Source organism: Selaginella moellendorffii, unplaced genomic scaffold (assembly GCF_000143415.4).
Source record: "Selaginella moellendorffii unplaced genomic scaffold, v1.0 SELMOscaffold_51, whole genome shotgun sequence".
In the NCBI taxonomy this organism is placed as follows: Eukaryota; Viridiplantae; Streptophyta; class Lycopodiopsida; order Selaginellales; family Selaginellaceae; genus Selaginella; species Selaginella moellendorffii.
In genome coordinates this window covers 1,368,944-1,393,933 of record NW_003314312.1, presented here as the reverse complement: position 1 = coordinate 1,393,933, position 24,990 = coordinate 1,368,944, and the positions used below count along the sequence as shown (strand labels likewise).

General features: G+C 45.6%; 5 protein-coding genes and 1 pseudogene across 5 annotated transcripts; 3 read left to right on the top strand and 3 right to left on the bottom strand.

Moving 5' to 3' along the window:
* Nucleotides 1-161: 161 nt before the first annotated feature.
* LOC9634537 (cytochrome P450 750A1) lies at nucleotides 162-1,180 on the top strand. Its single transcript, XM_024686892.1, has 3 exons — nucleotides 162-428; nucleotides 551-820; nucleotides 935-1,180. The coding sequence occupies exons 1-3, from the start codon at nucleotides 162-164 to the stop codon at nucleotides 1,178-1,180; spliced, it is 783 nt and encodes a 260-aa protein (XP_024542660.1).
* Nucleotides 1,181-2,234: 1,054 nt separating this feature from the next.
* LOC9634868 (flavonoid 3'-monooxygenase) lies at nucleotides 2,235-3,839 on the bottom strand. The gene is made up of 2 exons (XM_024686891.1): nucleotides 2,984-3,839; nucleotides 2,235-2,927 (listed from the first exon to the last, which is right to left on the bottom strand). The coding sequence occupies exons 1-2, from the start codon at nucleotides 3,650-3,652 to the stop codon at nucleotides 2,298-2,300; spliced, it is 1,299 nt and encodes a 432-aa protein (XP_024542659.1). The 5' UTR covers nucleotides 3,653-3,839; the 3' UTR covers nucleotides 2,235-2,297.
* Nucleotides 3,840-5,436: 1,597 nt separating this feature from the next.
* LOC9634536 (flavonoid 3'-monooxygenase) lies at nucleotides 5,437-7,022 on the top strand. The gene is made up of 2 exons (XM_002981975.2): nucleotides 5,437-6,336; nucleotides 6,384-7,022. Exons 1-2 carry the CDS (start codon nucleotides 5,455-5,457, stop codon nucleotides 6,996-6,998), a joined length of 1,497 nt encoding a protein of 498 aa, XP_002982021.2. The 5' UTR covers nucleotides 5,437-5,454; the 3' UTR covers nucleotides 6,999-7,022.
* An 8,620-nt stretch (nucleotides 7,023-15,642) lies between these two features.
* LOC9634867 lies at nucleotides 15,643-17,586 on the bottom strand (annotated as a pseudogene).
* A 466-nt stretch (nucleotides 17,587-18,052) lies between these two features.
* Nucleotides 18,053-21,900, bottom strand: LOC112350549 (uncharacterized FAD-linked oxidoreductase ARB_02478-like). Its single transcript, XM_024686890.1, has 3 exons — nucleotides 21,296-21,900; nucleotides 20,821-21,146; nucleotides 18,053-18,108 (listed from the first exon to the last, which is right to left on the bottom strand). The coding sequence occupies exons 1-3, from the start codon at nucleotides 21,898-21,900 to the stop codon at nucleotides 18,053-18,055; spliced, it is 987 nt and encodes a 328-aa protein (XP_024542658.1).
* Nucleotides 21,901-22,332: 432 nt separating this feature from the next.
* On the top strand, nucleotides 22,333-24,044 carry LOC9634535 (short-chain dehydrogenase TIC 32, chloroplastic). Its single transcript, XM_024686936.1, has 8 exons — nucleotides 22,333-22,498; nucleotides 22,551-22,782; nucleotides 22,833-22,912; nucleotides 22,971-23,124; nucleotides 23,212-23,290; nucleotides 23,360-23,447; nucleotides 23,501-23,547; nucleotides 23,601-24,044. The coding sequence occupies exons 1-8, from the start codon at nucleotides 22,381-22,383 to the stop codon at nucleotides 23,766-23,768; spliced, it is 966 nt and encodes a 321-aa protein (XP_024542704.1). The 5' UTR covers nucleotides 22,333-22,380; the 3' UTR covers nucleotides 23,769-24,044.
* The last annotated feature ends 946 nt before the right edge of the window (nucleotides 24,045-24,990 follow it).

The window sequence follows — 24,990 nt, the reverse complement described above, 5'->3', positions numbered from 1 at the left end:
CTGTCACGTTTGACACTTTCAATCAGAAATGGAGGTTGCTCAATATGCAGTTGTTCTGTTGATCACTCTTCTCTTCTTGGTGCTATCTTTCAAGCGTCGTTAATTTGCCTCCAGGGGCTGCCTCTTATTGGTCACATGCATCTACAAAGTATGGACCGATTATGTTTTTACGCCTAGGAGTGGTGATCTCCAGTTCGGAGCTCGCGAAAGAGGTACTAAAGATCCAGGATGCAAATTTTGCATCGAGGCCATACTTGATCATGGGGGAGTACAACTTCTACAACTTCCGAGACATTGGTTTTGTTCCGTATGGCGACTACTGGAAAAGAATGAGGAAGCTTTGCGCTACAGAGCTCTTTACTGTCAAGCGCATTGAATCGTTTCAAGGGGTGCGAACGAGAGAAATGCGTGGCGTCTTGCCTGAGCTTGTGAATGCGGCTAACTTTCAGAAGCCAATCAACATGAGCACCTCCTGACAACATATGTCTTCAATGTTGTCATGCAGATCCTGATGAGTAAGCGTTTCTTCGAGTATGGCTGAGATGAGCAGCGAGGCAAGGATTTCAAGCACATTGTGTTTGAGATCACGGAGCGGATGCTTCAATTCCACATCAGTGAGTTCGTACTGGCGTTCATGAGACGGATTGACTGGAAGATCCCAGAGATGATGAGGATACATGCGAGACAAGACAAGTTCTTTAAGAGAATTATAGACGATCACAAGGCTAGGCTCGAGTCCAAGACCTCGCAGACCATGCTGCAAAGCTTGAAAAGCGAAGGAGCCCGAGGAGAGGATTCGGTCAAAGCTATTGTCAACAAAGTCAGTTGGCTAATCTCGAATTATGCAGGAGCTTTTATCTGGAAGAGATACCAGCGCTAGTTTGATCGAAAGGACGCTGTTGGAACTCATGCACAATCCACTTGTTCTTCAAAGGCCCAGGAAGAGATTGACACTGTCGTCGGAAAGGAACGCCTTGTTGCTGAGAGAAACTGGAGTACCTTGGGCAATCGTCAAGGTCCAGCTCCGCTGCTGATTCACATGTCAACCGAAGCGTGCAAGGTTGCTGGCTATGACATTCCCAAAGAAACTCCCACATTTGTCAATTGTTATACAATTGGAAGAGATCCAGCAGTATGGATGCATTGCGATTCAAGCCGGAAAGGTTCCTTGGGAACTTGATTGACATAAAAAGCCAGGACTTTAGGCTGGGCCAAAGAATGTGTCTGGGGATGTCGAAGACTGCTCAATTGCTATTGTTTAACTTGATTCACTCTTTCGACTGGAGCTTTGTTCCTGGCAAAGGCATGGATTGTTACGAGCTCAAGGAACAAAGTGGGACTGTTCTCTGGTTGGAAACACCACTTGAGGTAGTTGTTTCTTCAAGACTCCCAAAACCTATATAATTAAACTTTTATTTTGCTTGTCAAGCTTGGCCGTCTTTCACTGAAAACAACAGAAATAACAACCAGCAGTTTTTCGTTGGGAGTCAATGAGTCCATCTATAGTGACTTGAAAGATTGTTGCATCAAGATCAAGTCAATTCAAGTGTGTTGCTCGTCAAAGTTGTGGTTGACTAGAATTCTCAAACAAGTCTCAAAGAAGCAAGCATATAAATGCCAAGGGCTATTTGCTTCTCAAATCTTCACAAATTCGACATTCACGATTATGGGGACTCTCCTTGCCTTAAGGAAATATTTGCTACACCTTAAAAACTGCATCCATTTCAAATACAAATGTTAAAATCCAACGTTAAATAATAAAAAGTTAATCTTTCTAAATTATGCTATAATTCCTCTTGAAATTCCTCCTACTTCCCACTGTGCCACTGCTTCATTATGAGCCCTTACGTAGGTTAACCTTTCCTTTTGACTCATGTTGACAGAGTTAAAGTTGGCACTTAACAACCCCTTATGCCAAGGATATGAAGTTGGTTGAGAACTGTGGAATTGTAGCTGATGGCTTGCGTTTATTTTTGACCTTTCATTTAAAACTTTTTTATTTCATTGGCTCTTTCAGTTTGAAACATTTTCTCGGAGAAAAGCTGTACAAAGAAACTTCCCACTCTTACCTTGTACATTCAATGGTCAGTTTACTTGGCAATGAAGCAGGGCGACCACAACCACAGTAGAGACGATTGGGAGGAGTTCTGTTGCAGCCTCACTCATCAATACAGTATACTTATTATACCTTTTGGTTTCATGCTTCTTGGAGACACGAGACCATGTATAAACAGTTTATGAAAAGAAATTTTTAAATAACGAGGAGATATTTGCAAGCCCATTTCATGAAATCTCAATCAGCCTAGCAGTACCTCCTTCCTAAGTCTTGGAGTGGCCACGACTTGGAGCGGAGTCTTGGTCCAAATAACAGTCCCAGCAGAGTCTCGTTCTTCCAGAGGAAATGCTTCTCCTCCCCTCTCCCCCGCAAAGCTCCAATCGAAGCTGTGAATCAAGTTGGATACCAGCAGCTGCACCGTTCGTAATCCCAGTATCATCCCCGGACAACCCCTGCGACCAGAGCCAAATGGAAGCAGCTCATAGTCCTGGCCCTTGACATCCAAGGAATTCCCCAAGAACCTCTCCGGCATGAACTTCAATGGTTCGTCCCACACGGCTGGATCCCTTCCAATGGCGTAGACGTGCACGAACGTGGTTGCGCCCTTTGGAACATCAAATCCTCCCAGCTTGCAGTCGTGAGATGCCATGCGAGGCAGAAGAGGAATTGGAGGATGGAAGCGGAAGGTTTCCTTGATCACTGCTTGCATATACTGGAGCTGCGCAATGTCGGCTTCTCCGACCAGGTGAGAATTCCCCACCACCACGTCCATCTCCTCTTGAGCTTTTCGTAGCATCTCCGGGTGGTGAAGAAGCTCCAGGATCGCCCACTCGATCACGGCGGCACTTGTGTCTGTTCCACATATAAGCTCCTGGCACATTCGAGGATATAGTTAAGAGACGTCAAATCACGAGAGGAAGAACTTACCATGCTATTGGCCTTGACACTGTCCTCGCAATATGGTTCATCCTTGAGGTACTCGAGCATGATGTGCATGAAGTCCTCCTTGCCGCTATCGACACCAAGCTTGTGCTCGTCGACTATCTTCTGCAAGAAACTATCAATCTTTGCCTGCAGCTTCTTGAGCCGCGGGATCTTCCAGTCGATGCCTCTGAGCCACGGCGGGACAAACTCGCTGATGTGAAAATCGAGCGCCTGGTCTGTGATGGACAGCAGGAGGCTCTTAAACTCCCGGGCATCGTCATCCATGGTTGCCTCATCTCCCACAAACGTGTAGAACCTCTTGCTCATCAGGATCCGCGTGATTACATTGAACAGGCATGTCGTGACCATGTCTCTCATGTTGACGGGCTTGCAATCGAGAGAAGAATCCAAGAGCGCCGATAGCATCTCATGGAGCTCCTCTGTTCGTACCCACAAGAAAGAATCGATGCGCCTGATTGTGAAGAGCTCCGTGGCACACAGCTTCCGTATGTTCTTCCAGTAATCGCCGTAAGGCGCAAATCCCATGTCAAGGAAGTTGTAGAAGCTATACTCCCCTGGCATGAAATACGGCCTGGAAGAGAATGTAACGTCCTGGGCTTTGAAGAGCTCCTTGGCCAGATGGGCGCTCGCGACCACCACGGATGGCACCATTCCCAGCCGGAGAGAGAAGATCGGTCCATACTTGTTGGACAGTGTAAGGAGAGAGAGATGGGGTTTCCTCCCAAAGAGGTGGAGGTGTCCGATCAATGGAAGAGACCTACTGAGTGATACTGGCAAGTTGAGACGGCGGTGCCCTCCACCTGGAATTCCCCATACAAGAACATAGATGAAGAACACAAGAGCAATCGAAACTCCATGTCGATTGATTAGGAATTACGCCACATTGATATCATTTTATAAACCGCTGAGCAACAACCAGTCTCAAGGCTTGAACCATCAATAGTTATTCGAAGCGAAGCAGGCGAAGTTTGCCTGGCTCACTGCTTTCCTGGACGATCCATTTGATGACAACGAGGTTGCTGGGGGAGCTCTCGCGTCATCGTATATCGACACTGTTCATAGCCTCTGCTATGGAACCGCATCGCTTGCGGAAGTGCCGGATATCGAGCCTGCCACGATCTGATGAAGGATTTGAGGTCTCTGTTGAAGCCGGAGCTGTTCAAGCTCACGGTTTCCACTGTTGAGGGCTGGGCAAGAAGCATCTTGAGTGACGACTTGACGCAGGACTACAAGCTCTAGGTACCGGAGGAAGAACGTCTTACTCATCTACGTAATGGGTGCTTTGTTTGACGATGAGGATGTTGAATCCCTGGATTACATCAGTGCTCAGAACGCTATGCTCGATCATATGTGGATGGTGAACGACGTCTTCTCGTTTCTCAGGGAGTTTTACAAGAATAAGTTTAACAATCTTCGCGGTGCTGCTGCTCACCGATCCGAGCGTGCAGACGTTTCAGGACCCCGTGAACACTACGTGGAGGATGATCCAGGACAAGGAAGACGAATTCATCTTTTACCGCGATATCTTTGCCGCGAATGCGTCCCGGAATGGGAAGAAAGATTTCCTGAAGTTCCTGGATGTTCTCTCCTGCGCAATCCCAGCGAATCTGGTGTTCCACTATGCGAGAAGCCGCTACCATGGCATGGATAACCCCCTACTGGGTGGAGGCACGTTTCGTGGGACTTGGATTCTGGATCCAAAGCGCACCATCATCGTGTTGGGCCCGAAAAAATGTGGTGGCAAGTTCAAACAAACTCAACCAGATCCAAAATTTATTAAACCTGATATGAAAATTGATGTACTTCCATATATTTTTCTCTTAGTAGTGTGGCCTTTACTATGCAGTTCGCTGCGTCGCATGTAAACTAGCTACGGACGAAGTGAAAATCAATGTTTCATATGCATGGCTATTTGGCATTTTAATTCTTGCAAACTACTACAGCCACGAGAATGCTTGAACAGCCACGAGAATGCTTGAGTGTTAAATTTTTTGACGCAATTCGGGATCACCGAACACTTTGTCATGTATGTAGTTCGCCCAGCCGAGTCATTCCTCACGCGGTGCACATATGGAAGTGGGGTGCTTGGGTATGGCAGCGGTATTCTATGCTCAGTCTTAGACTAGAACCTTAGAATCCAAGTCTTCCAAGAGACTGACTACACTTGAACATTTCAACATATTCCTTCATTCATATATTGTTTACAAGCATGAGACCGATATAAGTTGCTTTTCTACATTGCCGGCTCCATAAAATATCTTGATTAATAATTGTCAAACTTGGACCACTAAGTTTTAAGCACAGAATAGTTTAGAAAGAAAATAAGAACATACGTGTTGAAATATCAAGTCAAAGCCACTCACATGGACTGTTAGATGCAACCAATGTTTATATCGATAGATCATCGATCCATCCTTCTTTCAGGCTGTCACGTTTGATACTTTGAATCAGTAATGGAGTTTGCTCAATACGCAGTTGTTTTGTTGATCACTCTTCTCTTCTTGGTGCTATCTTTCAAGCGTCGGCTTAATTTGCCTCCATCTCCATGGGGGCTGCCTCTTATCGGTCACTTGCATCTCTTGGGAAGAATGCTACACCTTTCATTCCAGGCACTCTCCACAAAGTATGGACCGATTGTGTTTTTACGCCTGGGAATGGTACCAGCTGTGGTGATCTCCAGTCCGGAGCTAGCGAAAGAGGTACTAAAGATCCAGGATGCAAATTTTGCCTCGAGGCCATACTTGATCATGGGGGAGTACAACTTCTACAACTTCCGAGACATTGGTTTTGTTCCATATGGCGACTACTGGAAAAGAATGAGGAAGCTTTGCGCTACAGAGCTCTTTACTGTCAAGCGCATTGAATCGTTTCAAGGGGTGCGAACGAGAGAAATGCGTGGCGTCTTGTCTGAGCTTGTGAATGCGGCTGACTATCAGAAGCCAATCAACATGAGGCACCTCCTGACAACATATGTCTTCAATGTTGTCATGCAGATCCTGATGAGCAAGCGTTTCTTCGAGTATGGTGAGCATGAGGCTAAGATGAGCAGTGAGGCCGAGGATTTCAAGCACATTGTGTTTGAAATCACCGAGCAGATGCTTCAATTCCACATCAGTGAGTTCGTACCGGCGTTCATGAGACGGATTGACTGGAAGATCCCAGAGATGAAGAGGATACATGCGAGACAAGACAAGTTCTTGCAGAGAATTTTAGACGATCACAAGGCTAGGCTCGAGTCCGAGACCTCGCAGCCCATAGATTTCATGGATATCATGCTGCAAAGCTTGAAAAGCGAAGGAGCCCGGGGAGAGGAATCGGTCAAAGCTATTGTCACGGTAACAAAGTCAACGCTAGTAATGTTGGCTAATCTCGAATCATGCAGGAGCTTTTATCTGGAGGAGATACCAGCGCTAGTTTGATTGAATGGACGCTGTTGGAACTCATGCACAATCCACTTATTCTTCAAAAGGCCCAGGAAGAGATTGACACCGTTGTCGGAAAGGAACGCCTTGTTGCGGAGAGCGACTTTGACAAACTGGAGTACCTTCAGGCAATTGTCAAGGAAGCGTTCCGCATTCATCCTCCAGCTCCGCTGCTGATTCACATGTCAACCGAAGCGTGCAAGGTTGCTGGCTATGACATTCCCAAAGGAACTTCCACATTTGTCAATGGTTATGCAATTGGAAGAGATCCGGCAGTATGGGAGGATGCATTGCAATTCAAGCCGGAAAGGTTCCTTGGGAACTCGATCGACGTAAAAGGCCAGGACTTTGAGCTGCTTCCATTTGGTGCGGGCCGAAGAATGTGTCCGGGGATGTCACTGGGATTGAAGACTGCTCAATTGCTATTGTTTAACTTGATTCACTCTTTCGACTGGAGCTTTGTTCCTGGCAAAGGCATGGATTGTTACGAGCTCAAGGAACAAAGTGGGACTGTTCTCTGGTTGGAAACACCACTTGAGGTTGTTGTTTCTTCAAGACTCCCAAAACCTATATAATTAAACTTTTATTTTGCTTGTCAAGCTTGGCCGTCTTTCACTGAAACAACAGAATCAACAACCAGCAACGTTTTTCATTGGGAGTCAATGAGTCCATCTTTAGTGACTTGAAAGATTGTTGCATCAAGATCAAGTCAATTCAAGTGTGTTGCTCGTCAAAGTTGTGGTTGACTAGAATTCTCAAACAAGTCTCAAAGAAGCAAGCATATAAATGCCAAGGGCTATTTGCTTCTCAAATCTTCACAAATTCGACATTCACAATCGCAGGAATTCCCTTCCTCTCATTGCATGCCCTATCCAAGCAGTTTGGACCAAATCTCTTCATGAAACTGGGAACTGTGCCAGCGGTTGTCATCTCAAGCTCACTTCTTGCCAAAGAGGTGTTGTTGCAAGATCAGATATTTGCTACATCCTCCTTGGAGACTATGGCTTGTAGTGAATCCTTTCTCTCCACATCAGCACCATGTAGGATCCTAGGTCTCATAGTATACAGAGCTCTTCTTCGCCCATGAGTATGAGGTAGAGTGAATGGGAAAGGGATCTGAGCAATCCTTGGAGACTTGATAGCATTTGGGACAATTGGGCAGACTGGTGGGGCTGCATTGGCTTCCAATTCAGTCGATGTCACGTGGCAGTGGATGCCGCTCCACCTAAATTCAATGGGAAGATACCTGGAATACCAAATTTCAAATTGTACATGGACGAGCATGGTCTATGGATGATGACAACAGGGAAGAAGCCATAGATGAAGAGAAAGCTGCTTGGAAGAAGAAGGATTGTAGGGCATTGGGGAAGTTCCATATTGTTAGGTGCCAGCTTTGACTATGTGGTCAACGTCATATATTAAAGCATGTTAGGGTAAAGGACTTAACCTACCCTAGGGTTCACAGTGGAGCGGCGGCGCAGTGGAGCTTTTGAGGTAGCTCGGGGGTGGTTGGGTGGTGAGGGACCTCAAGAGGTGGCATAGTATAGTCTAGGGCAACTAGATTTCTATCTTTTTGCGCTGGATCATAACATTAAGTTGGTTGCGATGACCGACCAAGCTGAACGCTGGAATCCTATTGTCGATGGTGGTGCCGACGATAGTGCTGACGAAGCTGTGGAGATTTGGACCATTCAAGATGTGGTTCATGAACTGCAAGCCCTTAATCGCAATCAGCAAGAGATGCAAGACGAGATGCATGGCATGATGGATACCATGCATAGGCATGTTGAGGCACTCGAGGCTGGACGGGGTAGCGCTCCAAGTAAGCCTTCTTTGGTAGATCGACTCAAAATTCCAACTTTTTCCAGTGATGGTGGTGTGGACGAATGTCTTGCTTGGCTAGCCAATATGAAGAAGTTCTTGGCTGCTAGAGGAACTCCAGATGCAGAGGCTTTAGTGGCTATTTTGATGGTTTTGCGTGATGCGGGTCTTCGATGGTGGAATAGGCTTGAGGAGTCCCGTGTTGCGGATAAGAAACCACCAGGGATGAGTTTGAGGCTGCTTTCTGTTTACATTTTGCCCCTCATCACGACGTGGAGAATGCTCGTACAGAACTTCGACATTTCCAGCAAGGGAAAATGACACTCGGGGACTATATTGAGAAGCTTACTCGCTTGATTAGTCGTGTTCCAACGAAGGATCTGGATCAGAACAAGTCCTACTTCATTGATGGCCTACATAGTGAGAGCATGCGGCAACACTTGCGTCATTCTCAGCCTACAAAGAGTTTGGAGGAGCTCTTTGATGCAGCTCGTCGACTTGACAATGATAAGCACAAGTCTTGCAAGCGTTCGCGGAGTCCTTCTATCGAGAATCGTCGTGATAATCGCCATGGACACAAGGATGGGAACAAGCATCACAAATTGAAGTCGGTGGTGACTACTTCAGATGCAAAGGGGTCCAAGAAGTAGAAGTTCTTTGTGAAGAATTATAGACAAGGTTGTCATCATTGTGGCGAACTTGGACACTACAAGGCTGATTGTCCGCAGTTGAAGAACAAGCAGCAGGATAAGAAGAATGGCCAATCTTCTTCTCACAGTAAGTCAGATACTAAAAAGTTGCAAACTTTGCAGCGTGAGGATGAGGAGAATGACCATTCCGGTCGGAGGAAGCGACTTTCAATCGTTGCTCGTCAACTCAATTGTGTGTGGAACAAAATGGAGCTTGAGGATATGCATGAATCAGCTTTAATGCTGGAGGGCGTGTTCTGTGGCGATCCAGTGCGGATTTTACTGGATAGTGGGAGTGATGACAACTTTGTTTCGGCAAAGTTTGTTGCGGAGCATGGCCTGGTCACACGTGGAGTTCTTCCATACACAATGGAAGGTGCAGCCATCTCTACTTAACATTTCGATGCTTGTGTCGAGGGGCTGGAAGTGTTGGTTAGCAAAACCACACTTGTGGAGACTTTTTATCTCGTGGATATTCATCGTGTGGATCTCATTCTTGGGATGCCATGGTTGGTGAAGGTGGATCCAGAGATAAAGTGGAGTATTAAGCGTATCTCGCTGGAGTATGGTGGCGTTAAAGATGTGTGGTTTGGCGAGGGCGTTCAGCCACTACTTGTTATGCTCTCTGCTACATCTTTGAAGCGGGCTTGTCGTAATGGAAAAGCACTTTCAAGTTACTTGCTGTTTGTTTGTGACTTGGGGGACCAAGGCACGTGTGGGGGAGAAGCAGTAGTACAGGATGTACTTGACAAATTTTCTAATATTTTTCCATCTGAACTTCCTCATGGATTACCTCCGTTACGAGGTGTGGAGCATGGGATTACATTGGAGCCGGGGACGCGGCCAATTTACCAGCATCCATTTCGGTTAAGTTATGTGGAGGAGCAAGAAGTTCAACGACAAGTCAAGGAGTTACTTGAGTTTGGATTTATTCAGCCAAGTAAGTCTCCGTTTGGTGCTCTGGTCTTGCTTGTGAAGAAGAAGGATGGTTCAATGCGGATGTGTATTAACTACCGTGCTTTAAACAAGAAGACAGTGAAGGACAAGATGCCGATGCCACGTGTGGATGATATCCTAGACAAGCTTGGTGAAGCACGAGTGTTTACCAAGATTGATCTGAGGAGTGGATATCATCAGATTGCAATGGATGATGCATCTATCTTCAAGACGGCATTCAACACAAGCTTCGGACATTTTGAGTTTACCGTTATGCCGTTTAGTTTGACGAATGCACCGGCCACATTTACTCGGTTGATGACGGAGGTATTTGGGTGTTATCTTCATGAGTTTGTGGAGATTTTCTTGGACGATATTCTTGTTTTTAGTAAGAATATGGAGGAGCATAGGGTGCATTTGCGCAAGGTTCTTTTGTTACTTTGAGATAGCAAACTTTATGCGAAGAAGAGCAAATGTGAATTTGCAAAGTCGGAGGTGGAATATCTAGGCCATATTGTGATATCTAAGGGTGTCAAGACAGATCCAAGGAAGGTGGCTGTGGTGGAAAACTAGCCTACACCAACTACAGTGGCTGAATTGTGCAGTTTTCTTGGTATGGCTAGTTACTACCGACGTTTCTAGCATAATTTTGCAGAGGTGGCTATTCCTTTGACGCAATTGTTACGTAAGAATGTGCCATTCAAGTGGAAGACACCACAAGAGGAGAGTTTTGTGGCGTTGAAACGATTATTGAGCGAGGCTCCAGTGCTTCACATTGCTGATCCATCAAAACCTTACGAGGTGACATGCAATGCGAGTGGTTATGCACTGGGAGGAGTTCTCATGGAAGAGGGACAGCCTATTACATATGAGAATCGAACTTTGAATTCTGCGGAGCAATGCTATTCCACATATGAGCAGGAGTTACTCTCTATTGTTCATGCTTTACGGATGTGGTGGCATTATCTTTATGGTGCAGTGTTCGTAGTGTTGACAGATCACAAACCACTTGTGTATCTTTTCACACAGAAGGAGTTGAACACTCAGCAAGCTTGTTGGATGGTCAAACTCATGGAGTTTGGGGAGTTTTCTATTGAGCATCGTCCGGGAAAATCGAATGTGGTGGCAGATGCTTTATCTCGTGTTCGTCATGTGACGACGTTACAAACACGCTTTTGTCATCATTTGAGTAAGGTGGTCAGCAAGTTTGGACAGTTGGGTGAGCATGCTCAGGCTCAGGATGCTGAGGTGGCCTCTTTGCGAGACCAGATGGAAGCTCCTTTCTCATTGGTGGATGGGATTCTCTACTACAATGGCTGTGTATATTTGCCACGGGTGGATGCATTAATTACTCAAGTTTTATTCCACTATCATGATCGTCCAAAGGCCGGTCATTTTGGGGGGAAGAAGACGTATGAGTTGATTAAGTGCAACTTTTATTGGAGGAATATGAAGGCTGATATCCTTAAGTATTGTAAATCATGCGAGCTTTGTCAGCGGGTTAAGGTGCCACGGGAGAAGCCGGGGGGACTTTTGCAACCTTTACCTATTCCTCAGAGCCGTTGGTGTAGTATCTCTATGGACTTCATCACTTATTTGCCACGAACACAGAGGCAAAAGGAGCAAGTATGGGTCATAGTGGATCGGTTGATGAAGTATGTGCGGTTGTTGGCTCTTCGGAATACTGACACTGCCTCAGACTTGGCTGCGGTTTACTTGGAGAAGGTTTTTCCTGATTTTGGTTTGCCAGAGGACATCATTAGTGATCGAAATTCAAAGTTCACCAGTGGATTTTGGAAAAGCTTTGCAAAGGCTATGCAAGTGACTTTGAAACTCTCGAGTGGAGATCATCCTCAGACAGATGGGCAAACCGAGCGTGTGAATCAGGTGGTGGAGGATATGCTACGTTGTAGCATTGGTCAAAGGCAAGGATAGTGGGATTTATATCTTCCGTTGGTGCAATTTGCTTACAACAATAGCCAACACAGTGGAACCAAACTAAGTCCTTACTTTGCCATGTTTGGAAGGCATCCTCGAACAGCAATGGAGTTGGGATTGCATTTGAGTAAGGACGTTCAAGATAAGCTTGATTCCGAGGCAACTGATCTGGCCACAGAACTTGATGAGATCTTGGTGGTGTACAAACGGAATTTGCAAGCAGCTCAGGATAGAGCGGAGAAGTTTGCCAATGAGCATCGCCAATTCCGGGAATATAAGGTGGGCGATCTCATCTTTGTGTGAGTGATCTTTCCGTCAAGTGAGCAGCAAAACACCTTGGTGCCTTTACAGACAGGGAAGAGTGATAAACTTTCCCATCAATATGCTGGTCCATATGAAGTGCTGGAGCGCATTGGTAAAGCGGCTCATTGGGTGCGGCTGCCAGCTGGGGTGAAAATTCATCCGGTATTTTATGTCAGCCAGTTGAAAGGTGTACTATCTCAGAGTGATGGGCCCAATGCCTCCTTGATGTATACGGCTGTGGAAGATGGACCAAGAGCTTGAGCAGAGTTCCCCAGAAAGGGTGATCACCGGTACAACTCGTCCTTGGGACAAGAACTTTGTTGAGGGGGGACGAATTGTTAGGTGCCAGCTTTGACTACGTGGTCAACATCGGTCAAAGGGAGGCTCAAGGGTATATTAAAGCATGTTAGGGTAAGGGACTTAACCTACCCTAGGGTTCATAGTGGAACGGCGGCGCAATGGAACTTTTGAGGTAGCTTGGGGGTGGTTGGGTGGTGAGGAACCTCAAGAGGTGGCGTAGCATAGTCTAGGGCAATTAGATTTCTGTCTTTTTGTGCTGGATCATAACACATACTGTTGTGGTTCACTACTTTCTCCTCGCGTCACAGTTTAGATATAAAATATTCCATGTCCTTAGAATATTCTTTCATCCTTGTATATAAGCTTATGAGAGGCTTGAGTATAGAGTTCCACCCCATTCTCCTTCTCTTTGCTTAGAATTTGATGTTTGACTTGATTTTTCTTAGATATTTTGACATCTTAGCCCATAATTTTTGTCTTTTTTTCTTGTTTGAGTCTAGTCTTTTCAATGACACTCAGTTTAGTGGGCAAAGTCAAGAGATTTCTATGAAAATGTATTTCCCTTGAAGCATTTTGTTTTGAGTGTTGGAGTTTGATTTCTTTTCTTTTCTTTTCTCCATTTTTTTTGAGTGACATCCCTACCAAGTGATTTCCATAACATCTTTTGTGTCTTTTCCCCCTTTTTTTGCTAGATTTCTTTTTTTTTTATGAGGAATTAGCAGGGGAAGTATACATTAGGATACTCTTTTATTTGGGGCTATCCCATTTGGGTACTTTCTTCTCATACGAATTGAAGTTCTTTAGTGCATTGCATTTTCCAAGATTTAGCATTTATTGCATATTGGACACTTTATGTTGGTTTGCACTCATTCTAGTCAAAGACAACAACCAGCAATCTTCTATATAGTGCCTAGGGTCTGCAAACATTTTTCATGCCTTCTACACAAGCTAGATTATTATATTACTTTTTCTGGTGAGCAAGATTCATTGTTAACCATAGATACTAAGTCAAGGAGTCTACCACCCATAGAGCCTGGGTAGGTTTTGAGCTCATGAGCTCATGGCTTCTCAAACACAAGAAAAACATTGGTTTGTCCCAAACCAACATCTTTTCATTTTTCAAATTTTGATTTAATTTATATTTCCAAGTAAATTCAACCAAAAAAATACAAATATAAATATAAATCTGAACACTAAAAGTAATCTAGAAACACTTATCAAACTCTGCAATTGTAAGGCTTGTCTGGTGGATGTGATGGTTGATCTTAGGATCTTGGTTTGGTTTCTGCATAAAAATGTAATAGATATGCTTGCAGGCTAAATATACCTTTCCTCTGTTCTCCTTTTGTGTAAAATCTGAATAGGTACAAGATGGATTTTCGTAGATTCTGATAGTGTAGCTCATACCCTTTGATGACTCAGTCACAACAATAAAATCCTTAGCCATGGCACTGATGTACTTTATCCTTGTGATCAATCTTGTACCACCTTTCTCATAAAATTCTAGCAGCTTGTGGTGTAAGCAAGCTGAGAGTTTCTAGGCATTCCCGTGTGAGAATGCTTAGACTATAGTATATACCTTGCTATTAGTGTGGTAAGCTGCTCGAGGAGAGACCTAAGTGGAAAGACTTTAAGGAACCAAACCAATTCATCCTCGCTAATCCCAAGACCGACCCTCTCCGACTCAACAAGGTCGATAGCCGCAGCTGAACTGGTAACAACACGCCCTTCTTCAGCAATTTCCAGGCTCACTCTTGAACGTGGAGTATGCATGTACAACTTGGATCCTCCCAGACACTCACGACAAGGAGATCATTCACGGGAATCCATAGGAAGAAGAAATTATTAAATTTTTCCCAGCCATACATTAATAATATTCTGAGAATATTCTGAAACACAATAAATAAAAGAAAGAAAAAATTTCAATCTGGGTGCTATGGTGAAGCGAGCGTGAGCTGATAATTTCCACCCACATTCTTGATATAGTTAACTTTAAGTGACGATCTTATGACTCAAGGTAGGTGGAGGATGGAAAGTCATATATGCTTGCAATGGAGGAGAGGATATTGGGATCATGTCTACTCAATTTATTCATACGAGTTCATCAGTTATATAATCACTCTGGAGGTGAAGAAGACTCCATCTACAGGATAACCCAAATCATAATTCTCTGTGAACACACGGACACTGAAGAGAGTCCTGATAAGACTTCCAGCCAGACTTCCAGCATGAATTTGTTTCTTCTGCAATCACAATGTTCAAGTCATGTGAGGACTCCTCAAAGTCTTTCTCACCTGTCTGAAGAGAAGAAAATAATAACGGTGGACTCCCTGAACTGGTGTAGGAGATAAGTAAGGGGCAAGATGGTCTCCTTGCTCTGATGCATCTGCAAATTCATTATAAATGTACTCAAGCGGTCCTGATTTCTTTTGGAATAAGAGCTTACTGGTAGATTGAGCTGGGATATTAACTACAATCCAGTGCAGAATGTTCCTCAAGATGGGAATTTGTGGACCGGGAGGATACCATTACAAGCGTAAAAAGGTCTCTATTCCCAGCATTCGTGATGCTCACCTTGGGCTGCAGAAGAACTTCAGCCGGCGAAAACTGCCTTTCGGTCACGTTCTGCGATCCGTAAGCTACCCGAAGTGAAGGTCGCGGGAAATGAAACAAATCGACCCAGTCGGGAATCACCGTCTCAAACGGATCAATAGCAACACCCAGAGACGACAATACAACGATCAAGCAAGTTAAGCAGTACACAAATCCTGCAAGGGTCATTGGTGTTTTCAGTGTAAACTCAAAGAGAGTTGAAATTGCTGCAGGATCACCATACTTTTGTGGAAATTTTCATCCATGCCAACAAAATCTATAAGTTGTTTGTAATAGTACGGTATCGAGAGTACCATGACTACATCAATGAAATCACGGCTCGCATTATGCTGGAATCATTTCAGGCATCCTTCTAAGAAGCTGGCTAGCATCCTTAATCTCCTCATATTCCATGTACGCTTTTCTCATGCATGATAGATTGTCCAGGGATGCATTCTGCAGTCTCAGACAAACCACAATAACAGCATGAAACGCTTCACGGCTGAAAAGTGACTGGTACCGGGAATCGAACTCACTAGCACGTGAAAAAGTAATATTCTCCCTGATCTCCCTGAATCTCTCCTTGGCAACTTCTAGCGTAATCGTGGACCAGAAACTGCATGAATAAAACTCTTTCCTTCTAAAAAATGAAGTCGGCATCGGATACTTCCATTGTCCTGTGTATACCAACTGGTTTGGCGGAAGAGCTGAATTGGTTCCCTTCAATATACCTGGAAAAAGAAACGCTTGGATATTACTACATCGATGATCAAGCAAAAGAGCCAACGTACATCTCTTTCAGGCTCGGATGGCTGTAGAAGGCTGACGACAGTCGGCCATTCAAAGCATTGTGATCCAGGTATCTACGAGAAAAACGAGCTTTTGCGTGAGAAAAATTCACAGGTAGGTTAGCTTCGGGATGCTTGCGATTGCGTCCGGTACCGGACCTGTAAGTTTGTTGTAAGACAAGTACCTGCATAGCCACGGGGGGAATCAGCAGGCGAGGACAACTCTAGCGTCGAGCTTACAGGATTTCTAGATTGCGCAAGTACGAAAGTTCTGCTGGTATTCCTCCGGTGAGGTAATTGTTGTTTAGGTACTTGTGGGGACGTCGAGCTTAAGACTCCAAGCACAAAAGAAGGAAAGCTTACAAAATTCGGAGAGATGGAAATGCATCTCTAGCACGATTCTGTTCGCTTCTTAGCAGTTCTCTGATGGTTCCCACAAGATGATTGTTGCTGACATCCCTGCGAGAGAATAATATAAGAAAATATGTCTGTATGGATGAAACTGAAGCTTACAATTGTCGGAGATAAGGAAGTTCTCCAAACTCCGGAGGGATCCGGCCGATAAGCTTGTTCTCGTGAAGATGGACGTATCGAAGCTCCTGCAGATACGTGAGCTCCTTCGGTATAGGTCCTCTAAGGCTGTTAAATCTTAAAACCTGACAGAAGAAACGATGAAAGAAAGAACTTAGAACAGAAGCGAAACTCTACTCACAAGTTTTGTAGTTTCTTCAGCTGCCCAATCTCAACAAGTATGGCGTCTTGCAGCTTGTTCCATCTCAAGTTCCTGCAAAGAAAAAATCAAAATAAGTCGAGAATTTTTCGGCCAGACCGCTAGCAATAACATTACAGGGTTACAAGCGTCTGTCCTATTTGAGGAGGAATCAGTCCGGTGAGTTTGTTGCCATGCAAGTCCCTTCCAGAGAAGAACGCAAGAACTCAGTAAACGAAAACCAACACACACCAACCCACAGTTTCCTGAGATCCAGAAAATTTGTGACACCGATCGGGAACATTCCAATGATCGACACTTGAAAGAGCTCCCTGGAAAGAAAGAAGAAAGTGACGATCAAAGTGATAAGAGGTATTAAAACTCACAATTCCGTGACCACTTGATAGCCATTGTCATTTGGGGAGGAACAAGTGATTCCGGCCACAATGCCGTGTCTCCATCCCCACAGGTATCCTCCCCATTCCAATCATACATAACCTTCCATCCTCCAGCTGGCCTTGACTGGAATTGGCAAGATCGTTGCTTAATCCCTCAAAAATGCAGGTGGACAGGATCGACTCACCGTCTCACTTCACCGTCTTGGCAGCTGCTAGAGTGGCAATCCAGAGCCCAAGAACGAAACCAAGGAATCGCTACTGTAACATTTCAACATTTGTATGGAATCGCTATGTTTTTCACTGGATTCTCAGTTGAATTCGCTACCCACACAGTGATGGCACGTAAAGAGATTGGTAGGATCGACCATGCTCTTGATGTGGTACAGGCGAGGATAGTTCTTCCCAAAGAAGGATTGCTGCCAATTGGGCTCGTTGTAATCGGCCTCGTTCACGTAAGTCCCGGAGCCTGGCGTGAGATTGATGAAGAGCTTGTTCGCCTGCAACACTAGATTCGCAGCAGCCCTCATCTCCGCCACTGTCGCATTGTCCCACCAAGTCAGGGGCAATACGAGCAGCCACAGTCCGTCGCGATATGCTGGATTCACAGTGCTGTCTTGGGGTTCTCGCACTTTTCCGCTCCCTAGGATTGCATATGTAGCTAGAACTTGCAGCTCGGTCATGACACGCATCATGGCCTTTGGGAGGAGGTCTTGTTCGTGGTTGAAGAGTGATCTCGGGATCAGCCTCGTTGCGAAGACATCCAAGACTCCCAAGTTGTTGAGGCCCAAGCATGTTATGATCCAGCTCAAAAAGACAAAGATTTAGTTGCCCTAGACTATGCTACGCCACCTCTTGAGGTTCCTCACTTGAAGCTACCTCAAAAGCTCCGTTGCACCGCCGCTCCCTTGTGAGCCCTAGGGTAGGTTAAGTCCCTCACCCTTAATATATCCTTGAGCCTCTCTTTGACTGACATTAACCATGTGGTCAAAGTTGGCGCCTAACAATTCTCCCCCCCCCCAACAAAGTCCTTGTCCCAAGGACAAATTTTATTGGTGATCACCCTTTTGAGGGAACTCTACTCAAGCTCTTAGTCTATCTTCCACAGCCATATACATCAAGGAGGCATTGGGCCCGTCACTCTGAGATAGTACACATTTACACTGGCTGATATAAAATATCGGATGAATTTTCACCCCAGCTGGCAGCCACACCTGATAAGCCGCTTTTCATATGGACCAGCATATCGATAGGAAAGTTTATCACTCTTCCCTGTCCATAAAGGCACCAAGGTGTTCTGCTGCTCACTTGATGGAAAGATCACTCGCACAAAGACGAAATCACCTACCTTATATTCCCGGAATTGGCGATGCTCATTGGCAAACTTCTCCACTCTATCCTGAGCTACTTGTAAATTTTGTTTGCACACCACTAGAATCTCATCAAGTTTTGTGGCTAGATCAGTTGCCTAGGAATCAAGCTTATCTTGAACATCCTTACTCAAATGCAATCCCAACTCCACTACTGTTCGAGGATGCCTTCCAAACATGGCAAAGTAAGGACTTAGTTTGGTTCCACTGTGTTGGCTATTGTTGTAAGCAAATTGCACCAACGGAAGATATAAATCCTGTTGTCCTTGCCTTTGACCAATGCTACAACGTAGCATATCCTCCACCACCTGATTCACATGCTCAGTTTGCCCATCCGTCTGAGGATGATCTCCACTCGAGAGTTTCAAAGTCAGTTGCATAGCCTATGCAAAGCTTTTCCAAAATCCACTGGTGAACTTTGAATTTCGATCACTAATGATGTCCTCTGGCAAACCAAAATCAGGAAAAACCTTCTCCAAGTAAACTGTAGCCAAGTCTGAGGAAGTGTCAGTATTCCGAAGAGCCAACAACCGCACATACTTCATCAACCGATCCATTATAACCCATACTTGCTTCTTTTGCCTTTATGTTCATGGCAAATAAGTGATGAAATCCATAGAGATACTACACCAATGACTCTGAAAAATAGGTAAAGGTTGCAAAAGTCCCCCCAGCTTCTCCCGTGGCACCTTAACCCACTGACAAAGCTCGCATGATTTACAATACTTGAGGATATCAGCCTTCCTATTCCTCCAATAAAAGTTGCGCTCATACGTCTTCTTCCCCCCAAAATGACCGGCCTCTGGACGATCATAATAGTGGAATAAAACTTAAGTAATTAATGCATCCACCCGTGGCAAATATATACGGCCATTGTAGTAGAGAATCCCATCCACCAACGAGAAAGGGGCTTCCATCTCTTCTCGTAAAGAGGCCACCTCAGCATCCTGAGCCTGAGCATGCTCAATCAACTGCCTAAACTTGCTGACCACCTTACTCAAATGATGACAAAATCCTGTTTGTAACATCATCACATGACAAACACAAGATAAAGCATTTGCCACCACATTTGATTTTCCTGGACGATGCTCAATAGAAAACTCCCCAAACTCCATGAGTTTAACCATCCAACGAGCTTGCCTAGTGTTCAACTCCTTCTGTGTGAAAAGATACACAAGTGGTTTGTGATTTGTCAACACCACCATCACTGCACCATAAAGATAGTGCCGCCATGTCTGCAAAGCATGAACAATAGAGAATAACTCTTGCTTATATATGGAATAGTGTTGCTCCGCAGAATTCAAAGTTTAACTCTCATATGCAACTCTTGCATGAGAACTCCTCCTAATGCATAACCACTCGCATCGCATGTCACCTCGTAAGGTTTTAATGGATCAACAATGCAAAGCACTGGAGTCTCGCTCAACAATCATTTCAGCACCACAAAACTCTCCTCTTGTGGCTGCTTTCACTTGAATGGCACATTCTTTCGTAACAACGAATGCCGTCTTGGAGATAAATGCATCATCCATTGCAATCTGATGATATCCACTCCTCAAATCAATCTTGGTAAACACTCTTGCTTCACCAAGCTTGTCCAGAATATCATCCACATGTGGCATCGGCATCTTATCCTTCACTGTCTTCTTGTTCAAGGGGCAGTAGTCAATACACATCCGCATTGAACTGTCCTCCTTTTTCACAAGCAAGACCGGAGCACCAAACAGGGATTTATTTGGCTGAATAAATCCAAACTCAAGTAATTCCTTGACTTGTCATTGAACTTCTTGCTCCTCCGCATAATTTAACCAAAATAGACGCCAGTAAATTGGCTGTGTCCTTGGCTCCAATAACATTGGTATCAAAGGAGTTGATTGCGATGGCCGACCAAGCTGAACGCTGGAATCCTATTGTCGATGGTGGTGCCAGCGATGGTGCCGATGAAGCTGTGGAGATTTGGATGAGTTTCACGAGTTGCGAGCCTTTAATCGAAATCAGCAAGAGATGCAAGACGAGATGCATGGCATGATGGGTACCATGCGTGGGCGTGTTGAGGCACTCGAGGCTAGATGAGGTAGTACTCCAAGTAAGCCTTCTTTGGTAGATTGACTCAAGATTTCAACTTTTTTCAGTGATGGTGGTGTGGACAAGTGTCTTGCTTGGCTAGCCAATGTGAAGAAGTTCTTGGCTGCTAGGGAAACTCCAAATGCAGGGGCTTTAGTGGCTATTCCAATGGTTTTGCATGATGTGGGTCTTTGATGATGGAATTGGCTTGAGGAGTCTCGTATTGCGGATAAAAAACCACCAGTGTCTACCATGGATGAGTTTGAGGCTACTTTCCGTTTACATTTTGCCCCTCATTATGACATGGAGAATGCTCGTACAAAACTTCGACATTTCCAACAAGGGAAAATGATACTTGGGGACTATATTGAGAAGCTTACTTGCTTGATTAGTCATGTTCCAACGAAAGATCTAGATCAGAACAAGTCCTACTTCATTGATGGCTTACATAGTGAGAGCATGCGGCAACACTTTGCGTCATTCTCAGCTTACAAAGAGTTTGGCTCTCTGCAACATCTTTGAAGCAGGCTTGTCCATTACAACAAGCCTGCTTCAAAGATGTAGCAGAGAGCATAACAAACTCTTTGTAACCGGACCAGCCGGCATCGAAGAGAGAGGGATTCAACCTCGTAAACAGAGTGAGCCCCTGAAAGGTGGTGGTATCAGGGGCACTGAAGTTGTGAGGAGCGAAGACAAGGCTGTCAAGAGCTGGAAAAGTCCTGTGCGTTGCTGAGAGCACAACTCCGAATGTTCCTCCGCCGCCACCCCGGAGAGCCCAGAACAAGTCCGTGTTTTGGCACGCATTTGCTTTGACAAGCCTACCATCCGCAGTTACCACCTCGTACTAGCGCTCAAGCCGATTAGCGGGGAAAGGAAACTTTGGCCGCCACCTTGAGGGTATCTGCCAGCTGCTCCAGCCGAGGAACATCCCCCGCCAGCCAGGATCATCTTTCATTGATACGCTTGCCAATAGAGCTCCTCCCACTGAATTCCAGCTCCCACCGTCACTGCTGAGTAGCCACGGTCACTACCACGGCCGCATTTGAAGCTCTTGTGGAACTGGATCTTCTGGAGGTGGTGCACCCAAATGCTGAGAGCTCCCACCGCCGTGCTCCACCCGAGGAAGTCATGCCCCATGTTTTTTATCACGATGCACAAGTCGTGCCGGGACGCAAACTTGACGGCCTCTTGGACGTGGGCCGCCCGAGTAACGTTGATCGCGTAGACCGGGACCGCACCCTGGAAGTAAGCGGCGGTCCTGTTGGAGGAGATCAGGCAGCGCTGCTCCCCAAACAATTCCCAGCTCGTCCGTTGCAGCGCACCCGGTTGATCGGTCCTCCAGAACGGACTGTTCCAGCCGCTCCTCACAGCATTGCAGGCTCGCTCATCGTAGTTTGGATCATGGCATGGCGATGCTGGAGGGGCCACGCTGATCATTCTTCCTCCCACGGAGCGATTGAAGGATGCCCAGGTCTGTGCGTCTGGCCAGCACAGCTCGCCCGCTATACACTTGGGGTGGACATGGCCGGGAGCAAATAGAACGACCAAGAATATCGATAGTATCGCTATCATCCTTGAAGAACCTTTACAGGGCTGGGAGAAAAAGAGCCATGCTTTCTTTTGCTGATCGATCTCGAGATGTAGCTTTGTCAATGACTTTGGCACCACAAGGAACCATTTATATATCACGGTTTTCATTCGCTCGCTGGGTTTGACATTGACATGTTCTTTAGAGGCTGAAAATTCGAGCAATGGCGCCCAGGCGACTTTTCACACGCTGAGATATCAAAGTGGCGTTTGCGCGGTGAACAAAGGTCATGCATGGACATTATGTACGTCAGTCGACGTGTTGTTTGAGCAATGGATCGTCATGGTTATTGATTGATAATACCTTGTAATCAACCACCATTCCAAATTGACCGAATGTTTCAGAATCTTCTCTAAGCGCTTTCGTGGATGTCACATTTGGGCGTCAGTCAAGCTGGCCAGGAATGTATTTAAGCAGCCGTCTCGGGATCAAAGTCACAAGTCTGTGCAAGCAATCCAGGAATCATGGGCGTGATAAGCTACTTCACAGGATACCGCGGCGCTACAGGCTTTGGATCGGGAGCTACAGCCGAGAAAGTTGCAAAGGGGATTTCTCTGGAATCCAAAGTGGTAATCGTCACAGGTATGCCGATTCCATCGGTAGTTTGCTTCGATTTCTCATTATCAAGCTACAGGGGCTACCTCCGGAATTGGGTTTGAGACTGCCAGAGTTCTCGCCAAGCACGGTGCACACGTTGTTATCCCAGCCAGGAAGCTACAGAACGCTGAAGCAGCCAAGTCCAAGATCCAACGCGAATTCCCTAATGCAAGGGTCACTGTTCTTGAGTTGGATCTGAGCTCTCTCAAGTCGGTCAGGAAATTTGTCGACGACTTCAACGCTCTAAATCTCCCGCTCCACATCCTCATGTGAGTCACTCCTGTTAGTGTTTCTGATCAAAATGCATGGATCAATGCAGAAACAATGCTGGGATGACGGCCAATAACTTCCAGCTCTCACCGGATGGCTTGGAGCTCGATTTCGCGACAAACCATATGGGTATGGTGTTCAAGTTTTGTCTGTTAGAAAAACCTTCACTCTTTGGATGATGATCCAGGTCCGTTTTTGCTCACTGAGCTGCTGTTGGACAAGATGATCCAGACTGCATCTCAAACTGGAGTGCAAGGTCGGATTGTCATGGTGGCGTCTGAAGGACACAGATATGTTCCAAAAGGCGGGATTGAGTTTGACAAGCTGAATGATAAGAACAGGTTAGTTTTTTAATTGATAATTAGGAGGAAGCATTTGGGTTTTCCTTGCAATCTTCCAATGAATTTTCTTTAACTCTCGTCGTGCAGCTTCCAATGGATTACTAGCTACGGAAGATCAAAACTGGCCAACATACTGCATACCAGGGAGTTAGCAAGCCGCTTGAAGGTGCCCATAGATTCAAAGTTTTTGTGCTCGAGTTTTCCCAGACATAATTTTGATGATCTTCCATTTCAGGAGAAGGGTGCCAACGTGACTGTAAATTCACTTCATCCTGGAACTATCAAGACGAACCTTGGAAGAGATTTCAACCAGACTTCAGCTAGTAAGTTAGTATCTGAAAAGAATTGAGATTGATCGACTTGTGCTGCTGTGCAGAGCTGCTTCTCTTCCTTGCGAGCCCACTTTGCAAATCCATCCCGCAGGTACAAACATATCATAGCCTACGTTTCTGGATTAAAGCTGTGATTTCTTTCAGGGCGCTGCTACAACCATGCTTCTTGCGGTCCATCCTTGCATGGAGGGCGTGAGTGGAAAGTACTACTTGGATTGCAACGAAGCGGATTGCACCCCTCATGCCAAGGACATGAAGTTGGCTGCAGAGCTGCGGACTTTTAGTGAGGAGTTTATCAAGTCTCATCCTTGAGTTACATTAATTTTCTTTCAAAGTTTTGGCCTGCGTTTATTTTTGAATGAGGAGCTTTTACAACTTCCTTCTACATCAGTTGACTCTGAGTCTGGACCATTTTGACGGCAAACCAGTGAAGTGAACGGGCCAGGAAAAGTGTGGCAATGAAGCAAGGTGACGACAACGACGGTAGAGACGTATTTCTGTTGCGCCTCACTCATCAGGCATGCTTATTATACCTTTTGGATTCATGCTTCTTAAACACCATTTCATGGAATCTCCGTACTTATGGTTTATCAATCAGCCTAAGAGTACCTCCTTCGGAGTGACCATGACTTAATGCTTCTCCGAAACGCCACGAGCAGCTTTGCCCACAGTGTAGGCGCGTGTGCACTTTCCCCGCGTCTCACTCCCGTCAATAAAATTTCTGTTTCTAGCGCTAACTTTAGATTGCATTTTCTTCCGCTGCTGTAACCCCAGCCAACATCTGGGAGAAACTACTACACAAATTCACAGGAGAAAACTTACCTAGAGAACAAAGGTCATCTTGATGGCAAACGATTGCTGGACAATCGTGGACGGCACCGAAGCTGAACCAGCTCTCCAGCCAGCGTGGAAAGCCAAGCCCTCTCTGTCATTGGCTTAGGACTCGGCGACGAGTTCATCCATCTGCTGGATCTCTCGAAGACCGCTCACGAGAATTGGGAGTCCTTGGTGCAGGTTGCTGTGAAAGCAGCAAATGCCAAGATCGTCCTTAACCCAGAAGTTCCTTTCTCTCCGGATGCAGCCAACAGACACGATGGCATCGTACATTGGCAGATGCAAGAGCTTAAGGAGGCTGGCGCGCCTGTCTCGGACGATTATGCCAAAGCTTTCCTTCTCTATTCGGTTTCTTCTGAACTCCAACCGTCTTCCTCCATGTTCTCCTTCGTTCCAGGAAAGACCCTAGACGAGCTTTATTCCAATCTCTTGGAAGAAGAGCGCAAGCTTCTGGAGCGAAAAGCAAGCACGACCTCCTCAGATTCTGCTCGTGATCAGGCTTTGTTCATCGGCAAGAAGTCAGGAAATGGAAATGCCAAGAAGCATGGGAATTCTCGCGGACTTGCCAGTGCTCCTGCGACACCAACACCTGGCTTCGGAAACAAGAAAAAGAAGGGGCCGTGTACCTACTGCGGGAAGATGGGGCACATAGAGCGAGATCTGGTTTAGACATCCTCTGGTTGGACAGTGGTGCTTCTTA